The sequence below is a fragment of the Haliaeetus albicilla genome, chromosome 27 (assembly GCF_947461875.1).
Source record: "Haliaeetus albicilla chromosome 27, bHalAlb1.1, whole genome shotgun sequence".
NCBI lineage: Eukaryota > Metazoa > Chordata > Aves > Accipitriformes > Accipitridae > Haliaeetus > Haliaeetus albicilla.
The window spans coordinates 10901253-10919787 of NC_091509.1; the positions used below are offsets into that span (position 1 = coordinate 10901253).

General features: G+C 49.9%; 1 protein-coding gene across 1 annotated transcript in view; it reads left to right on the plus strand.

The window, feature by feature from the left end:
• Positions 1-7740: 7740 nt before the first annotated feature.
• Positions 7741-18535, plus strand: part of STK10 (serine/threonine kinase 10) — a 52460-nt gene continuing 41665 nt past the window's right edge. Inside the window, exon 1 of the mRNA XM_069772757.1 lies at positions 7741-8032. Within this exon, the coding sequence (XP_069628858.1) occupies positions 7877-8032 (156 nt within the window). The 5' untranslated portion in view covers positions 7741-7876. The remainder of the gene's footprint in view (positions 8033-18535) is intronic.

Sequence of the window (18535 nt, forward strand, 5' to 3'; positions counted from 1 at the left end):
ATAGTTTATTTTCTCTGGACTCAGCAGTTGCAAAGGTCTGAGAGGTGGGATGCTGCCTTACAGGCATGCCGAAACCTTGTTTCATGGGAGTTCAGTGGCGGCGCTTGGAGACTGGAATTTTCTGTTCTAATTGGTCCCTTATGCTGCAGCCATGCTGCTTCATTAGGGAAGCTCTCTAATGGCAGTGAGTTTGGAGGAGGCTCAATGGTGTGATGCCCTGTGTGTAAGGTGAGAGGCGGAAATAAATTCACCGGGTTGCCGTGCCCAGAGGGTAAACAGTCAATATTAGCAAGAGAAACTAAACTGCCTCTTTCGCTTTCTCTCCACATGGGCTTAATTAGGTGGTTTCGTTAACAAAGCAAACAGCGTTTCCTGTCGTTGGGCTGTTCCTCACGAGGGCGGCAGCAGGGATGCCGGGAGCTGCCCCAGCCTGGAGCGCGCAGGCGGGGAATGCGGAGCAGAAAGTGTGGGAGCAGAAAGCTGCCAGCGTGAGCGGCTCCGGCCTCGGAGACCAGTCTGCCCCATTTCAAACCAGCCTTGCTTTGCGTGCATCTTGACATGGCAAAACGGCAGCGCTGGGGAGGAAGGCTCTCGCTAAACCAGTGTCTAACGTAGGGGACGAGCAGAGGTCGTCTCTCAAATACCGAGAAGTCACGCCTATTGCAGTACATGGGGGAAGATAACGCTAACATCAGGCTTAGTCCAGGGGAGAATTGTGAGGCACGAGGCTGAAGTCCAAGTTGCATCAGTCCTTCCTCCTCCTCAGACACCAGTCACTGGTGCTCACCAGTGGCGATGTGCAATGGCGAAAACAGAACAGGCAATTGCTTTACTGCAGCACTTTGATTTATTGACTTTCTACAAGTTTAGTACCTCTATCTGGCGGTTGTAAGCTGAGCCCAGGGGGACAGAGAACTGAGGCTGTGTTGTTCCCAGCTGGGTAGCCGGTTCTTGTTAGTCTTGTTAGGAGCTCGCTGGTTCTGCTGGGAAGCTATTCATGATCCCCTTCCTCTTTTTGTTGTTTGTCAATGCAGAAGACTGCAAATATCTTGAATTCCCTGTAGTTCAGTTGCTAGTTCTGGAGAGGAGATAGATCCCTAGCTTAGCAAGGCAGCCTTGCCCAATGTAAACATTTATTTCAGGGAAAGACCCTGAGTCCAGGCTCTCATCCCCTTCTCCAACTTGCTCTACTTTCCCAACTGACTCAGGACAAATTGGTTTCAACTGATTGCCTCCAGCTCATCCTGAACATGTTACAGGCACACAGGGCACCTCCCTGGCACATGGCTGTTTCTCTACTGTTTGTAATGACTTGCAGATGTTGGAGTGATTCATAACAGCTGGGGTTATGGTGTGGATGGGGGGAGCGGGGTGCCTTCACGGCTCTGTCACAGCCATGGTGCTCCTGCTTAAAGTGGCCTCTTAATCAGGCAGCCTCAAGATGAAAGGACAGGATCAATGCAACTTGGGGCTGGAACAGCTTATTGCAGGAAACTACTCCGAGGGCATCAGAGAACTATCCGCAGGCCCCGAGCAGGACGGAGGCTTTGATACCTCGCTGCGCTACTAAACCACACAGGAACCAGACTGCAAGCCCTGCAGGGCTTACAGGAGAGATGCAACAACTGCCCATAACAAATAATTGAAGAGGATACTGATGGTGGAACATAGAGGAGGAGAATCACTGATGAAAACAATAACCCAGAAACCTGGCAGCAGAAAGGAGGAGAAAGAGAAGGCATCTGCCTCGGTTACTAATGGCTGTCTTGCTAAATGTGCTCCCCGAGCATGCCGAGATGCTGAAGTCATGAGGACGGTGTGAAGCTGTGACAGAGATAAGAGACATCTACAGTCTATTAATGACTGATTCCCTACCAGTGTAGTGGCAGGTGGTCATTAATCAGGGAGTACTTCAGAGCAGAGAGGGATTTGAAAGAGCACCGGTGTCCAGATGGGGGACGAAGGTGAGCTGGTGGTAAAATCAAATTGGCAAGGGATGTCTGCATGCACCTCCATAAGGAGGACTGTGTCAATGCAGAGCTGGAGGGGAGGTGCTGTTACCAGCTTTGTTCCGTGGGGCAGGGATGGGCGAGATCCCTACAGCCTCTCCTTGGAACCTGGAGCTTGTTTAAGGTCAAAATGAGGGATCCATCAGAGAAGAGAAGGAGCTTCCCCTGGGGCTCTTCTCTGGCATCGGCATGTCCATGGCATGGGTATAAGCCGAGGTACGGCACTCTTAATGTTTCTAGAAGGAGTTTCAAGTCTGAGTGTACCCCACCGAGGTACCCCCTGGCTAGCAGCTCTGAGAATGGACTGCAGAGAGCTTGGAAAGTAATGAGAAGTCACAAGTGAACTTGGAAGAAAATGGCTTAAAAAAAGACACTTCTGCCAGTCCTGCCCACCTCCTCCCATCAGTCTCCTCAGACAGAGGAATATGCCCGGTTTACCCCCCAAAAATTATTTCTTCCTGTTGCTGTCTTACTGTTAAAACGTTTTCGTTTCAGACTGTGTGGTAAGTCATCAAAGGCCCACTCCTGAAGTCAACAGGAAGAAAACTCAGGCTTGAGTGAGAATTGGCTGCGGGCTGCAGTGCAAAATTAATCCCAAGGATTAATTTTGAGTTTAGGGGCATTTTCATGGCCTCTCTTTTGCCTGTAATTTCTCCAATTTTACCTCATCTCCAGAAATACCAATGTCCTTGAATATCTTCTTAACTTCTTTCTGGATGTTGAAGAGAAACCTTTTGGCTTCAGACTCATTAAAATCAATCATATTATCCCTGTCTACATCCAGCAGTTGAAAAGCACGTCCCGCGTGCCGGGGGATGAACTGCTTTTCAAGATCATTCTGTTACAGGGCAGAAAAGTTTAGAAACAGATGATAAGCACTGATTTCCTGCTTGGATAGAATATGTGGAATACCAACTGGTGCTCGTGTCCAGAGAATAAAGGTGACCTCCCGCTAGTCGCGCCCGCAGGAAATACCAAAATCCTGGTGCTTCCTGCCGCGGAGCCATGCGGGAGCACGTGGCTGCTGCCGGCTGCGTTCAGGCTGTGCCGGGGAGAGCTACCACCAGCCAGCCAAGCTCCAAGGCTGCTTTGTGAGGTCCTTTCCCATCCCTCCCGTGTGCCGAACGACTTGTAGGGCTGTGTCCTGCGGTCGACTCGTCTCCTTCCTCCCCGAGTCCTGCAGGCAGCAGTCCCGAGCACTGGCCTTCAGCCACGTGTCTGGTCCAGAGTGGAGCTGCAGGACATATCCAACAGCAAGGTTGAGCTCTGGGGGTAACCCTGGCTTTACCGCCTCTCTCCCTCGCCGCAGCCTGCTGTCCTCGCTGCTTTTCCCTGAAAGGGCACCGGTCCCTCCCCAGCCTGGGTTGTAGGTGATGCCGGGGAGGCTGAAGAAGGGCATCAGCGCGTCCTGCACCTACAAGCTCGCAAGAACAGACAGGTGAAAACGGATGCTCTGCTCTCTTCCCCATAGGTAGACACAGCTGAGGGCTTGTTTTTTGGAGAACTAAGATGGACAGCCTGAGCTGGGAGGAGTGTTTAGATGGTTCCTACCTTGCAAAAGGTTCAGGGGTAGATTTATCCCAGAGGAGCAAGGTTGGTATTAACAGGGGGACTGCTCACTTCCCTGCTTTCCTTTTCTATGTAGCAGCGTAGACCCAGGTACCCTCTCCATCCCTTGTATGCCATGAGTAAAGATCAGCTCCAGTGAGCTGATTCCCTTTACGGGAGTGTTGGATGGTGCAGATGTGCCTGCACTGACTCCAGAACCCACAGGATACACACCTCATGGGACAGGAGGGTGTACACCACTGTGTAGAACTCATTAAAGCAAATCCTTCCCCTCACATTTCGGTCCAGCAAGTCAAACAGCAGCATGATCTTGTCCTTATTCAGGTCGGTCACATAACAGAGAAAGCAATAAAACTGCAGATCTGGAAAACAGTGAGCTCTCAGGCATCGTCTGCACAAAGCTGGGAGCAATAATTAGCAGGATTTATTTTATTTTAAATGCCCACTGCTCCCAGACAGGTTGCACAGGCAATTAAAACATAGTAGCAGACGAGATACTGTTCAGAATTAATGGACAGTATTAATAAGATGGCCTGATTTATGAAAGAGGCGTATGTAATTTCTGCGCTGAAGGCAATGTTAAAGTGCTCATAATTTTCTGTCTGTCTTCTGCTCCACCCCACCCCTGCAGGAAAAAAGGACTTTTCCAACAAACCAGAAACATCGGAAAAAGAACTCATTTTTCTTTTGGAGGTGTGACTTCTAACTCATGGTTCACTAGCAGTTATTTTTAGTCCTATTTAATCTTCTCTAGTGCAGAGGAAGAGCCAAACCTCCAGATCCAGCATTTCCCTCAAACCTCCCCAAGTGTGAACACAGAGGACAAACAGCCCCCACTAAAAAAAATCTGCAGCCTCGTCTGATTCTGCTACCCTTAAATCCCTGCCAGTGGGGTAAATCCATGGGAAGAGGTGCCATTCGAGCTGGAGCAGCGTGAGGGTTTGCAAAAACATGGCAATAGACTCAAGAACTGCAGGCGGGAGGTGGGGAAGCTGTGAACCAGTGGACAGGGGGTTGCAAACAGTCTCACGTGGAGGACACTATTGGCAAGAAACCCGCCTGCTTTCTAACACGGAGCACGATCAGTTTATGGAAAGGATTACATGATGAGGTTGCTGTAGTACTAAGGAATTAGCTTCAGTGAGCCAGAAATCCCCTCTTGCCCTGTGTTCCTGGCATCTCACTTGCACAGCTGTAAAGATCTCCTTTATGGCTGGCCTGGGTTTTTCCTGTGTCGATTATCAGCTCGTTGTGCCAGGACCTGGTTATCATGTTTGTACAGTACTAGCAGGCCTGGGGCTTCACATGCTGCTGGGATGCAGAGGACAATAATACCATAAAATCAAATAGGTTTCATAGCCTCTTGGACCTTTTTCTGTCTCATAAACAGGGAAGGATGCAATGGAAGGGGGAAAGGGAAAGGAGTATCTTCAATGAGAGCTGAAAATGCATCTCAGTGGCTCTGCCGTGGTCCCCTGAGCCATACATATTTCAGAAGCCAACACAGGAGTAGCCAGGCCATGTAAGCTCCCAGAGCAGCTGGGGCATGATAGCGCAGGGAGGACATGGCGATACATGCTGTATCTGAAAGCTTTCTGGGGTATTGCCAACCACTTGTATTAACCAAGCTGCTAGTTTAGTATTACAAAGTGCTGCATTTGTTGTAACATCTGAAGTGCAATATTTGTAATGTCTCTGATCTCTGGTTTTAAATCCTAAGCGATTTAGCATTCTGTGTGTCTCTTTTCAAAGCATTACACAGGGCCTGTAATTTTAGAGCATTAATGCCAATCTCGTTTTCAGAAGTTCTTTCCATTCAGATAATTCTTTCGATGAACATCCAAGAGCTGGAAATGCTCCATCAGTGCCGCAGCATTTCTTACTGACATACAAGCAGTATACTTCAGTAGTAAATGCAGATGCTGCAGAAAACACCCAGATTTCAGCTTCATCTTGGCTGGCCATGGAAGATCAGTGAAACAGAATTAGTGTCATGGCAATGACCGCTCACAGAAGGAAAATTCTGCCCTAGAACCAGATGCAACCTCTGTCCTACAACTTCAATGCTTTTTCCCCATTTTCAAGAATTCCCCTCAGATGTGGAGGCAAAGGGTCCTCTTCCATTCAGCACTGAAGGATAATATGTACTAAAATCAAGTGACAGAAACTATCCTTACAATGCTTGAGAGCATTAAATTTGATTAAAATGTGCCAGATGATAGCACAGACTTAAGGATTTATTTTAGACTGTAATGAAAATCTCAACCCCAGACAAGCGGTACTCCAAAGCCTGTTGGTCCATGCTGAGGAGGTCCTATGTAGCAGCCACTGCAGGGCTTCGCTCTTCCTCTTAGCCAGGGCTTTGATGTTTGTGGTTTCCAGTACCTGACAGTGTCCTGTGCAACGTGTCTGGGAGCTATAGCTCAGAGGTGGCTGCTTTTGAATGCCCAGTTTCTTGTTCATGTTAGCTGTTAGGAAGCTGAACTGCTCTTGTATTTATTTAAAGTGTTTATCACCCGTTTCTTTTCCAACCCAGAACGAGTCCAATCCAGTACAGCAATAACCATTGAAAGTGTTCTTTATTCCTTACCCCTAACCTACACCAGGAATAATACCAATAAAATCTAAGTCCACTGGCTTACTTTGGTTGACAGACCCTCTGTAACCCCACATTTTAAACACAGAGCTGTATGTAGTCTTGCAGTCAGGTCAGCAGTTTCTTCTCCTTGGGTTGTAATGCTGAGCGAGAGCTCAGCTCTGCGAACGCGTACTGCTGAGGACTGTGCTGACTCAGCGGTCATGCTTAATGCAATTGTGATGCTCATGATCATCTGTCCATAGGATCAGAGATGGACCCCAGAGCTTGGGGCAGATTTGCAAAGTTGTTTGCATTTCTGGAGTTTATATTCTCTTTCTCTTATTTATCACTTGAGAAACAGTAAGAAGTAATTCATAGATAGATAATTAACCTGTTTGCTGACTTGGTTTGACACCTGTGAGATCCAAAACCCGTGAAGTTAGGTGAAAACAAGTACTCAATTATTTTCAGCTTCTTTCTGTTTCAGGGATATACTTGGGTTGCATTTTCAGCTTGTTTTTCCTACAACTAAGTGGGGAGAAAGGAATAAGTAGGGGAACGTGAAACTTTCTTCAAAAAAGGCAGCTGAAATTCTCGTACTGCCACAGATTTCCAGGAACTGGAGTTTTAAATAGTATTTCAAGCATCAATATCGGGAAATTTCCAATAGAGATGTGAGGGCTGATCATACCAGGATAAACCCATTTTTTTCCTAACAGCAAAGACAACGAGAGGCGACAATCAGCCCCCACGCTCTAGCGTATAATATATGAGGGACCTTAATCAGAAATCACTGCGCCCAGGTGTTCTCGACCCGAGATGCTGAGTTTCGCCTGCATGACACATCAGGATGGAGTGTGCAAACGCACCCCCCGGCCCCCCGCCCTCGGCTCGTTAATGGGACACGTATGGGGGGCAAAACAGCCCCGCTGGTGCGAGCGGTGTTGGCATCCCTGAGGTTTGCGTGGACAACCATTCACCACTGAGTCTTCCGTTAAAACCCGAGGTATTAGGATGCGTGGCTGCACCGTCGGGTATTTCCCCTAGATGTCCCCATTTAATACTTGATTTCAAGTCGGTTTTTTTCCGAGGGTTTGAAGTTTCGCCAGGGAGAGGATGCAAACCCTTCGCTCTCGACACCCGTCGGGCCACATCTGTAAAACCAAATCCTGGCTCTCGACACCCGTCGGGCCACATCTCTAAAACCAATTCCTGGCGGGTGCCCGTGGTGCCGACGCACTCGAATTCCTGCTACCGGGAATTTCCAAAATATTTGCGTTCGGCTGTTTTCACACGAGATGAACCGGGCGGGGAGAAGGAAACGTCCCTCCGTTAGCCGAGGCGGTTTAGGATTCTGTTTTTTACACGCGGAGAAGCGTCTCTCCGCTGGCACCCCAGCAGCGTGGCCCGTGAAGCGAAGCCCAGACGAGCCGGGCCGAGGCGGGGCGGGGCGGGGCGGGGCGGGGCGGGGCGGGCGCCGTCCAATGGCGCGGGGCGGCGGCGGGCAGGCCAGCAGGTGGAGCGGCGCCGGCTCCATGTGCGCGGCTGGAGGCGGCCCCGCCGCGCCGCTCCCCCCCCCGCCCCCGGCCCGGGCGCGCAGCGGCTCCGTCCTCCCCCGGGGCAGAGGCGCGGGGAGGCGGCCGCCGGCAGCTGCCCCGCAGCGTTCCCCAGCCGCCGCCGGGCCGCGGCTCCTCGGCAAGCCCCAGCGCTCCGCTCCGGCATGGCTTTCGCTAATTTCCGCCGCATCCTGCGCCTCTCCACTTTCGAGAAGCGGCGGTCCAAGGAGTACGAGCACGTCCGCCGCGACCTGGACCCCGGCGAGGTGTGGGAGGTGGTGGGGGAGCTGGGCGACGGCGCCTTCGGCAAGGTCTACAAGGTGGGTGCCGCGCCGGGGGGGGAAGCACCTGCGGGGCCGCGGGGGTGGCGGTGACCTCCGCCCGCAGGCGGGGGCTCCTTCGCAAGGCTGCCCGCCGGCTGAACGAGCCTGGAAGCCGTCTGCGGTGCTGGGGGGGGGGGAACCCTTGCGGGACCTGGGGCCGGCTCCGCGCATCCCGCTAGCGGTGCGGGACGGGGGGCGAGGGCGGCGAGTCAGCGGCGGGGGGGCGGCGGAGGGCAACGCTTTGCTTGGGGCAGGGGAAAGGAGGGAGAGAAGCTGCTGCCTTTTTTTTTTTTTTTTCCCCCTTTTCCCCTTAAATCGCCGGTTTTCAGAGCGATGCCTTTGTAAGGCGACGAGGTGTTCCGTGCCAAGCCTGTCGGCTCAATGAATGGAGGGAGATTTCTTGGAAGTCAGCACTCTCGGGGCTGCCTCCAAGTTTTGCGAGCCTGCGGGGTGACATTATTTGTATTCCTGTGGTCCTCGCCGGCAGGAAACTTAGAGCGAGAAGAGGAGCCCGGCTCCTTGAGAGTGGGGACGTGTCCAGTGCTATGAATGTTTAACCTTTCTGTTAAAGGATGGGGGTTTTAAAGGCCAAATGCTGCCTGTACTTTGCACCCCAAAGCGACAGTGTTCTTGCTCTTACCGGCAGTGAAATACTCTGGTCTTCTGTGCAACAGCTGAGAGGGGAGGCCTTTGGTTGGGGCTGGCTGGAGGAGCAGGTTGGGGATCCAGGCTCCTTGGGAGACCTGTGTTACCCCCAGTTGGAACTGGTGTTGTGAATTAGCTTGCTGTCGGGCAGCTGGCTATTGATGGTCTCGTTAGGTCATTTAAGAAGGTATTGCCTTTTCAGAATGGAGTGATAAGTAGTAACTAAAGAGAAGGCCAGGATGGGAGCTGGTTGGTTGCGGGTCAGGACGGAGGTGTTTTACTACAGTGTCCTGGGATGATTTTTATTTATTTGTTTTCTCTACCATGTTATTCGATAGATACTCTCTGAAAAATGGGGCACTAAGTATCCACTGAGTGGAAGTCTTTGGTGAAGGATCTTATCTTCTAATAAAATGCAATTCCTAAAAATCATATTTAAATCCCTAATCTATTTATCCTTCTGAAAGTAGCACCGGTAGTAATGAGTAGTTCTGTTACCGGTTTACTTCGTGGTGTGCATTAGAATCCCACTTGTATATAGCAATGTTCACTCTTGCTTATATTAGCTCAGGTTTCTCATGCAATGACAAGAATGAGGTAAACACTGTAAAATAAGTTAATAGGCTTCTGAGACAAATGAAAACTCAGAAGAATAACTGATTTACAGCCTTTCTGGTTTTGTATAACATGTCCAAAGTAGATAACTTTCAGAATAAGGCTACTTTATAAGCAGCTGGTCTGGTTTTTAAGTCCATTGTCATATCTGAATGCCTCTGCTTAACTCCAGCCTCACTCCAATAATAATTTTATCAGAGTAACTTTATGTACTGTAGGCTAAAGATGTCAGCCTGTCAGGTAATAACATCTACTCATCTCCAACTACTTCCATCTCCTTTGATCCCTATTTTTACCCAAATGAGAATGTGGATTATGGTAAATGACACAGTGAAGACCACGTGTTTATAACCAGAAGTTCACTCCATCTGTAACTAGTACATTCAGGCAACTGTCTGCTTTTGTGATGTTTTAACACGGTTGATCATGGGGTGGGGGTTAATGTTGTGACAGAAATCAAAGGCATATTTTATTCTTCTTAGTGAAGTTTTAATTCTCCATCATCTTTGATCTCTTCTCCAGCTGTTCTCCATCCTGGTTGGCAAATGGACCTGGCTGGTTTTTGAAGAGTTCTCGTGCAAGACTGTGTGTGTTTGTTTGAGAATCCCAAATTATTTGGGTGCTAGGTACTATAAAGCCTTATTTTGGATAATAGCCAGTAGCGTTATTGCAGAGACTTAGTATCCTGCCATGCTAAGATTTAACTTGCATATTGCCTTCCTTGGTCTTTCTAAACCTGGAGTGCTACCCTAGGTGGCAATGCATATAGGACGGAGATGTGAAAGAAGAGGCTTGCCCTCTTGTTCTGCTCAGCTGCCAGAAAAGCCCCAAACAAACTAACCCGCGTGTGCGCAAGGAGAGCGTAGGTGGCTGAGATGCAATGAACAATTTTAATCATTCTCTTGAAGTCACTTTAAAGTCAATTTGCTCTTTACGCAAAAGTGATTGTTTAGAGCAAGTCCAAGTGTTTGTATGGCCGTGAGAGTTTCAGGATGTTTGAATGAAGTTCCTGCCTGTCTTCCGCCCCTTTTCCACACACGGAAGCACAGGGAGGTGATATAATCCGCTGGTGCCTGCATCCTGCCCTACGTACCATATGTTGTACTCGCTCCGAAGAGCCTGTCACAGTGCAAAAGGACGGGATTTGTACCCTGAAGAGTCTGACCTGGGAGAAATTTAGGTGTGGATAGAATAAAAAATGTGCTCATTTCAGTAGGGTTTTTTTTTATGAGACTAGGTTTGTGCAGGAGGAAAGTGGGCTCGGCTGGGTAATGGTTTTACTGGGGAGCATTACTGCCCTGCAGAAGACTGTCAGGGAGCTGTGTCTTGGACTCCCCACGCACTCAGCTGAGCAAACTTGAACTGGTTTGACACAGCGTTTACAAAAGTAGGACAGGCTTAATTTAAATATATATTAATTAAAAATAATCAAATCTATAGTGGAATCTGAAATGTATATAGCAGACCTTAAGAAACCTGCAGCCAGTGGAAACTACTGGGATTTCCCTATTTTTATACAAAGACTTTTTTCAGCAAAAGGGAACCTGATTGTATGAGGAAACAGTGAAACTCATTGCAGAGGGTAATGAAGCTGAAAAGTAGGAAGGGGGTGGGGAGAAACTGTTTCTTTCTAGCTCTCATTCTATTAAATGTTTTTGGTAAGTCCAGCGGGTATGATAAGGAAGCAGTAACAGCCCATAGATAGCAACTGCATGCCAAATACGCTTTGTTACCCACCTCATCCAGAGCTCATTAAATCGATGATCTTAAATCAGTCGTTAGGCCAGCAGTTAGGAGCTGTGATCGGTGTGTGCTAGCCTGGGAAGTCTGCAGCCCCTTTAGGGTTGTGGGCCTATAAAAATACAAGTTCCTAACTCGGACCCTTTTCAAACAGCCTTAAAAAAAGCAGAGTTATTTTTCATCAAAAACACCTAAGATACAATTCATAAAGTATATGGCTGTGGGCTTTATTGGTTCAAAGTCAACATCTGCTTGCACATGCAGGGAGGGAGAAGCAGTAGCGGCACCCCCGTGAGCTGCTTTGCTGAAGCAAAGCTGTGCCGATGTGGGGGCCATGCCGGCGCTCCGAGCGAAGCCAGCAGCGCGGGCTGCCGTGGGCTGAACGCTTGGAGCTGCTGCATCGCGTCTCAGTCCTGCAAAACCCATTAGTTGGTGCAGTATTTACTGTTGCAGGTAGTTGCATTAACGTCAGCGCGAACAGATACGTGAGGGCTCTTCTGGGCATTGAGAAATCACAAGCTAGCAGGGGGTGGACTGGATCTTAGAAAAGCGTGGGCTCTGCTGGAAGAAGCCCTGGGACTCGCTGCCTGTCTCATGGCGGGATTGTTTTGCTGCGCTCGTGCCTCTTGTGAAACGCTATCTCCCCTTCCCAGCGCGCGCTGATGGGGACACTGGCTCCCCGATAAGGCTTTCTTCTCGCAGGGTGGGGACAGGCTGTCCCCTGTGGGAACGTGGGTGGCTGCGCTGCCCACAGCCCCCAGCGCGGCCAAAAAGGGGTTTGTTCGCTTGAACTCGCCTTCAGATGGCTCTCCGCGCTGGCTCCTGGAGAGATAACGCTGAGCCCCGTGCCACAGCGAGTCCTAAGCGTGCCTTTTATGTTGTCGTTCTCCTTTCTTCTTAAGATACGCCTTAAAAAGCTGAATTTGGGTTATCTGATCTATGAGGGTGGTATTAGTGCTGTACACGCTATGGACTGTAAATGCTCTGGTTTGAAATTTGGGTAATAAAAGACTGATTGTTAAATGTTGTGCAGCTGCCTTAGAAGCCTGGCTTTCACAGCGATGGGCCCGTTTGAAGGCACGAGACCGTCCCTGGCACTTGCAGACCTCTCTCTGCTCGCCAGCCAAACCTTCGCTGCTCTGGTTTTGCATGAGTTGGCCCAAGTGGCTCGGGCTCAGCTCTTGTTGGTTTGATTCATGAGGGATTTAACGTGTAATTCCTGGAAAGGGTGTTACGGAGAGATGCTAATCTGCTGGGTTAGTTTAAAAAATAAAAAAAAAGAGAGAGAGGAAGAAAAAAAAGGGGGGGGGGGGTTAAGTTGTTTGTAACTATGGCCACAAAAAGATAATTGAAAACCAGTGGTAAGATCTAATCATGGCCTTGTCCCTTAGAATAGCTGAAGGATTTTCTTAAAGTTTCAGCTGAGGACAGAAGAGGAACGGGATGACACCACTCCTTTACTTATGGAGCAGTGGCCCAGCAATATTAAACCTGGCTGAACTTTAAACTTGATGTTCACTTTAAACTCACTGAAACGTGTGATGCTCCAACTCTGCTGAAGTCCAAATGAAGCTTGTCCTGCACTTTGCCGAGCCACGGCTGTATCTGTGTGGCAGGGGAGAGGGATAGCTCTCCATGGCCTAAATATTTTGATAATGACTTCAGTGTCATGGCCCAGAGCTTGGCAATGCTGCTGACAGTGGGAGCTGAGGGCAGCTGTGTGGAAGAGAAAGCTTAGATGAAGGCTTTGAGCCTTTCACCTTCAAGCACATGGCAATCGTTGCTCCTTAGAAAAATCCCTGCCCAGCATGTCTCATGATTTTTTGAAATTTATTTTCTTCAGTGTGCAGTTCCTTGGGAAAAAAGGTTCTTTTTCTCATCCTTGGCGTGCTGCTGTCTGTAAATCTGGGGTCCTCCTCGTGAGTCTCAGGTCAAACCCACCCCCACTGCCACACCACACAGTCGCGGGTCCCCGGGGGGCTCTGCCCGCCTGCGGCGGATGGCTGTGCTGCCCTCCACCCACCAGCACGGCCAGCCTTGGTCAGCCTGAGTGAAGAGGAATGCAGCTCTGAAGAGCAAAGTCGCTTAAAAAATTCTATAAATAATGAAGTAACGGGTACATTTAACAAACTTGCCTCTTGAAGGCGGTAGGGAGCGGTGGCACGTGTGTGGGTGTGCCAGGGTTAGGCACGGCAAAACACAGGCATGGTGAACTGCTGCCTTGCTCGGCATAGCCCGTCTGCTCCAGTGGCTGGGCCTGAGCATCATCCAAGGTTGCTGGGGCTGCTTTGCTCCCATTGAAGAGGGGAGAAGGCAGTGGCATTCAGGAGCGGTGTCTGTACGTGCCCCCTCCGGGATGCGGGGTTGGAAGGGGCAGCGTGCCCCTTGTGAAGGGCAGAGCGATGGCACTAGTGCTGCTGGAGTTGGATTAACCGACTTCTGTCTCCTGGCTGTAGAAAAGCATCTCCCTTCCACCTCCCTGAATGTCTGTTCTTCAAAACAGAATGCTCTTCCCATCCAACACATGAAAACCTTCCTGACAGTTTCCCTTCTTGTGCAATTCCCTGACACCTACCTGTGCTTGCGTCCTTATGGCTTGTGTCCTGATTTAACGAACCAAAATGTTTGTGTGGTTTTTCAGTAGGCAGGAGAGATGGTGAAGGAAGTTGTGCCCCAGCAAAGCCCGCCAATGTTGGTGAACCTCAGTGCTTGCATCTGTTGGCATCGTTTTGTTGCTGCTTGTCCCCCATTCCTCTCTCGACAATCGCAGGCTGCTGCTGGGGTGTCCTCCCTGGGCAGGCTTGTGCTATAGAGATAGCAAATGACTGATCAGGTGGTTTTATTCTTCTACCAGGGCCTCATTTATCTGATGCTTTTCTAGCACAGTGTGAAAGGGCTGACAGACAGACAGACGTGCATACTACCCCTGCCTGTCTAAGCTCTGTTCCCCAGTTGTTGCAGAAAGTTGCTAGGAAACTCAGAAGTGGTTGCATGGCTTCCCCCCACTCTTAAATGTTTTTTTTTTTTTCAATGTTGTGGTATTGGCTGAATGAAGACCAGGGCAGGAATGCTTCACCTGGAGCACCCCGCTCTTCCAGGGGACCAGTGATTAGAGGGATGTTTTGTGCTTCCAAGTTCTAGGCTTACGTAGGCTGAAGATAGTGAATCCATGCAGATCATTCCTCTCTTCAAACCTTGCATGGCTATTTGGTCGCTTCTCGCTCGCACCGGGACCGTGAGGTCCACTCGGTTTCTGTAGGTGGGTTATAGTGGGGCGTTTCTGTAGGTGGGTTATAGTGGGGCGTACTGGCAAAGAAGCCTCTTGTTGTTCTTCTGGCCTCTGCTGCTGTGTTTGGGTGCAAGGTCTGAAGCCTTGCATGGAGCTTTTCTGCTCCTTGACTAACGTACTGCTGCTCGGGCTTGTTATCTCTCACTCCCTTCTGCTGGGCCGTTGCTGAGCTTTTAAGGCAAGAAAAGGTGTATGTACCATGCTTTGGTCACACCTTTTTTTGGCATGTCTGCGTAGAGAACAAGTCCTTGGCCATAGCTTGAGCTCTCCGCTTGTGTTACTTTCTCTTGCTTCTAGCTTGTAAAACCAGAGGAAGGCGCTTCTGCTTTTTTTTTTTTGTTTTTGGGGTTTTTTTTAAACTAACGCTTTTCGACTTGTTTCGCAAGCCACTTCCACTTCCCCTTAGCCCTTGCAGAATTGTTGCCACAGCTGCCAGAGCAGCAGCACCATCCTGGTGCGGTCGGAGCCTCGGAGCCCTGCCTGACCCGATGCCTGCGGGACGAACCTCCGCGCACGCTGCTGGGTGCACCGGGGGCTGCTAGAGCAGCGCTGTGCCAGTCTCACTGCTGTGCCCGTGCCTGTCACCAGCCACTCTGCTGGGTGGCACCAAGGGCTAAATTCAGCATTTCCGAAAAAAACCAAAGCAGGCTCGATTTATGGTGACAAACTGAAATGGTTACAGGGGCCTTGTTGGGCATGGAACTCGTTTCGGCTCCCATTGATTATTTGACAATACTATGAGCACTGACTCAAGCCTGTCTGTTCTGTGTTTGTTTATTGATGCAGACAGTTCAGGAAAAGTTCATCAGAAGGCAATTAATCATTACGTAATCCCTGAGAAATATGTAAGTGAGCAGTTGCTTGCATACAAACACACACATCAGGAATATGGTGCGGGGGGGGGGGGGCAGGGAGGAAGTCAGAACTGTCAACCCCCAAATACAGCATCCACCGAAAGCACCAGGCTTTTTACTCCTGGCTCACTAAGTCAGCAATATCTAAAACATCAGCACTCCTGGCTCACTAAGTCAGCAATATCTGAAGCATCAGCTCTCCTGGTGTGGAGAGAAGGCTTACAAGGATGGGAAGAGTAGCTCACACCAAAAATATGGTGGCACAAGATGGCAGACGAGCTTAAAAAGCATCGTCAGTTGGCTCGGGAAGATACTGTGGGCAAGCAAGCCTAGACAAAGCAATTGGGGTGCTCTTGGTGCTCTCTTCTTTCTACTAGCGAGTGAGAGTTCAAGCAGGGTTTTCCTCTGCCTCACCTAGAAACTGGCCATGCCTTCGGTGGCAGTCCTGCCTGAGGAAGGACCGAACAATCCAGCCTTCCGGTAATGTGTTCTTTAAAGGCTTAAAATAGTTCCTGCGTTTGTCACAATCTGGATTCCACAATAGCTCGGAGGGTGTGTCACAGGCAAAAGCCAAACAGCCCCTTCTGTCACCTGAACAGGCACCTCTTGCCCCTTAAACCCATAAACTGAACAGTAGTTTCTCTATGCCTCTGCATACTAGGAGTAATCCTACTCATCCCCTATTCCCCAATATTCCCAGTGTATTTGGCAGTAGTGTGTCCAGCACCCATCTTGCTCCAGAGGACTCTAGCGAGATCCTTTCCTTTGGCTCCCGCTTGGCTCCTGGTATGGCTTTCTGGAAGTGGTTTACTGGATAACTTTTATTTGATATGTTTTCTTTTGTGGAATGCATGTTCCATTCCTGTTTCTGCATAGACTTGTCAGCCGTGGTCTGTGCGGTGTGTTGATTTGCACAAAGGCTGGTAGTGGCCATAAGGGCTTTTCAGGTTTTAAATGCCAAGACTGTAAATGAATCTAACTACAGTTCAGCAGCACATCCTGGGCGCTATGCTGGCAGCTGTCTGCTTTACTTTTTTGGTACTAATTAGCACTCCAGGGACAAATTATCTATGGCATTAAAATGCCCAGGAGTGGAGGAGCCAAAAGATGGAACTGGATGTGTGCTTTTGACTGACCAGCCATATGCCATGGACTGGCATCAAACAGCTTCTGTTCCTGGGATATTACCATCTGGGTGGTTCTTTCACTTTTGTCCACAAATTTCACTGCAAAAAATAGGAAATACCATGAATTCCTCAAAGGCTGCACATTTAGGGGTGTTTTACCTGGAAACAGAAGCTCTCTCCCCATCTCTGCATTCTCTATGTGGACTTTTGCTGCGTTGGAGATCCTGTAATTAGGCTGGGGTTTGCAGAAGACTTTGGATTTGTAGTTCAAACTGTATTTTGGAGGATTTCATGTCAAATGATGTGGCTGTCTAACAAACCCCCTATTGGTGAGTCATCCTAGGGTGCTTTCTTGATAGTTCTTGGTTTTCTTTTTTCCTCCATATCATTGTCTCTTCCTTTCTTTGGGATTTAAAGACAAACAAAACACCTACCATGAGAAAAGTTTTCATTTCCCTTGCTGTAAGGTGAGGGCATGACCCCCAGTGAAGCTCAAGGTAGAGGCGAAGCTGCAGAGAGGTTGGTGGGAACCCTTTTCTTCCATCCCACAGCTCTTGGAGAGCGAGCAGCAGATGCTCTTCTCAGCCTGGTGCTGTGTGTCCCCTTGCCGTGAGGGGTATCGTCCAGGCGTGCAGGTTACAGACTTGGAGATGCCAGTTCCTTCTGCCTAATTGCTACCTTGGCTTTTTGAGGTCAGAGTAGGCTCTGTTTTGCTTTGTGCTAATGTCTCTGAGCAGATTCTGATCTATGGCACAAAGCAGGAATCAGGAAAGGGCTTTAAACCCTAAAGCATCATCTCATGCCTGGGATGTCTGAAACCAGCTCCCAGGGCTGGCAACGTATGCATTTGGCCTATTTAGGATCCAAACAAACCTTCCTGGAAGAATATCTCTGTTGTAATGCATTGTGTGCAGGAAAATACCAGCAGAGAAGCTGAAGGAAATTGCCAGACGTGAGTTACAGAGAGACCGCCTGGTGTAGTTGGCCAAAATCTGACGCTGCCTGTATGAATCTGGCTTGCTGCGAACAGCTTTCGGAGCTGGCTGGCTGCTGCAAGGGGCTGCGATGCAGCCGGCTGCCTGATGACAGGCAGCTGCCGTTCCCAAGGAGGCTGCCGGGAACGTGGCTGTGTGGCGTCAGGACTGGAGGACAAGCAGATGGAGAGAAAGGAAAGGTGGAGAAATGAGCAGAAGCTCCTTGGATTTCCAAAGCTCTTGCAATGACAAACGTGACTTGCTGAGCTTAGTTCAGGAGTGCCCACATCAGTTGATGTGGTCTCTCTCCATCTGGTATGGTTGAAACACTACAAACTGGGTTTGGGCTCCGTGGGGCCATGGACAACTCAGGAGGGGATCAGCCTGTATGAGTGTTGGTCCTCTCAAAGGCAGCCGTGCGGGGCAACCAGCCTCCTCTCCACACTGCAGTGGGCCATGCTGGAGGAGATCAGTTTTCCAAAATCTCCTACTGACCTCATGGTCTCGGGTGCCCTTTCTGCTTCAGATGCTTCTGCCGTCCCATGGGGCTGTGGGGCGTTTTGGTCCCTTCTGGGAAGTGCCGTGAGTGCACTCGCTTGTAGCGGTGACGTTATGGCAGGGCCACGGAAAGTACGGGGTTCGTGCCCACACCATCCCCTCGGCATCCCTACCCGCGAGAGCTTGCTGTTGCAAAAGCTCACGTTCTTGCATCGTGAGTTCATGATGTCCTGAACTGACTTCTCCTTGGAGATGGTGGTCTCGCTTCCGCTGGTGTGACCGAGCAGTGTGACCTCCCAGGGACCCCTGGCCTGGGGGGATGTGGGACAGCAGTGCTCCTCTCCCTTTGGGGTGGAAGCCCACCTCATGCAGCTCATGGGATCCCCTCTCTCCCTCCCTCCCCGAGCTGCGTCCCCCACTAGAATGGATGAGGAGATGGAGATAGCTGGGGAAATACGCTCGTCAGGACAGTCCAAAGTGGTGGAGAAAGGCAGCAGCTAATTCTGTTCCAGACATCTTTAAAGACTGAACGTTAGACATGGGCTCCTACCTAGAAGGGAAGCAATTGCTGGGGGTTGCTGGGCTGCTCACCTGCTAGCTGTAGGAGTAATGATGAATGAGTTCAGGCTGCCACAGTGAACACGTGGGCTGCAGTCGCTCCCCCACCCACAGCTCGCAGCCCTGTTTGCAAAACCGTGGCCTCCAGCTCAGCATCCAGCACCCCTGCATGCCTTAGCAAGCCCAGGAGGGGATGAGAG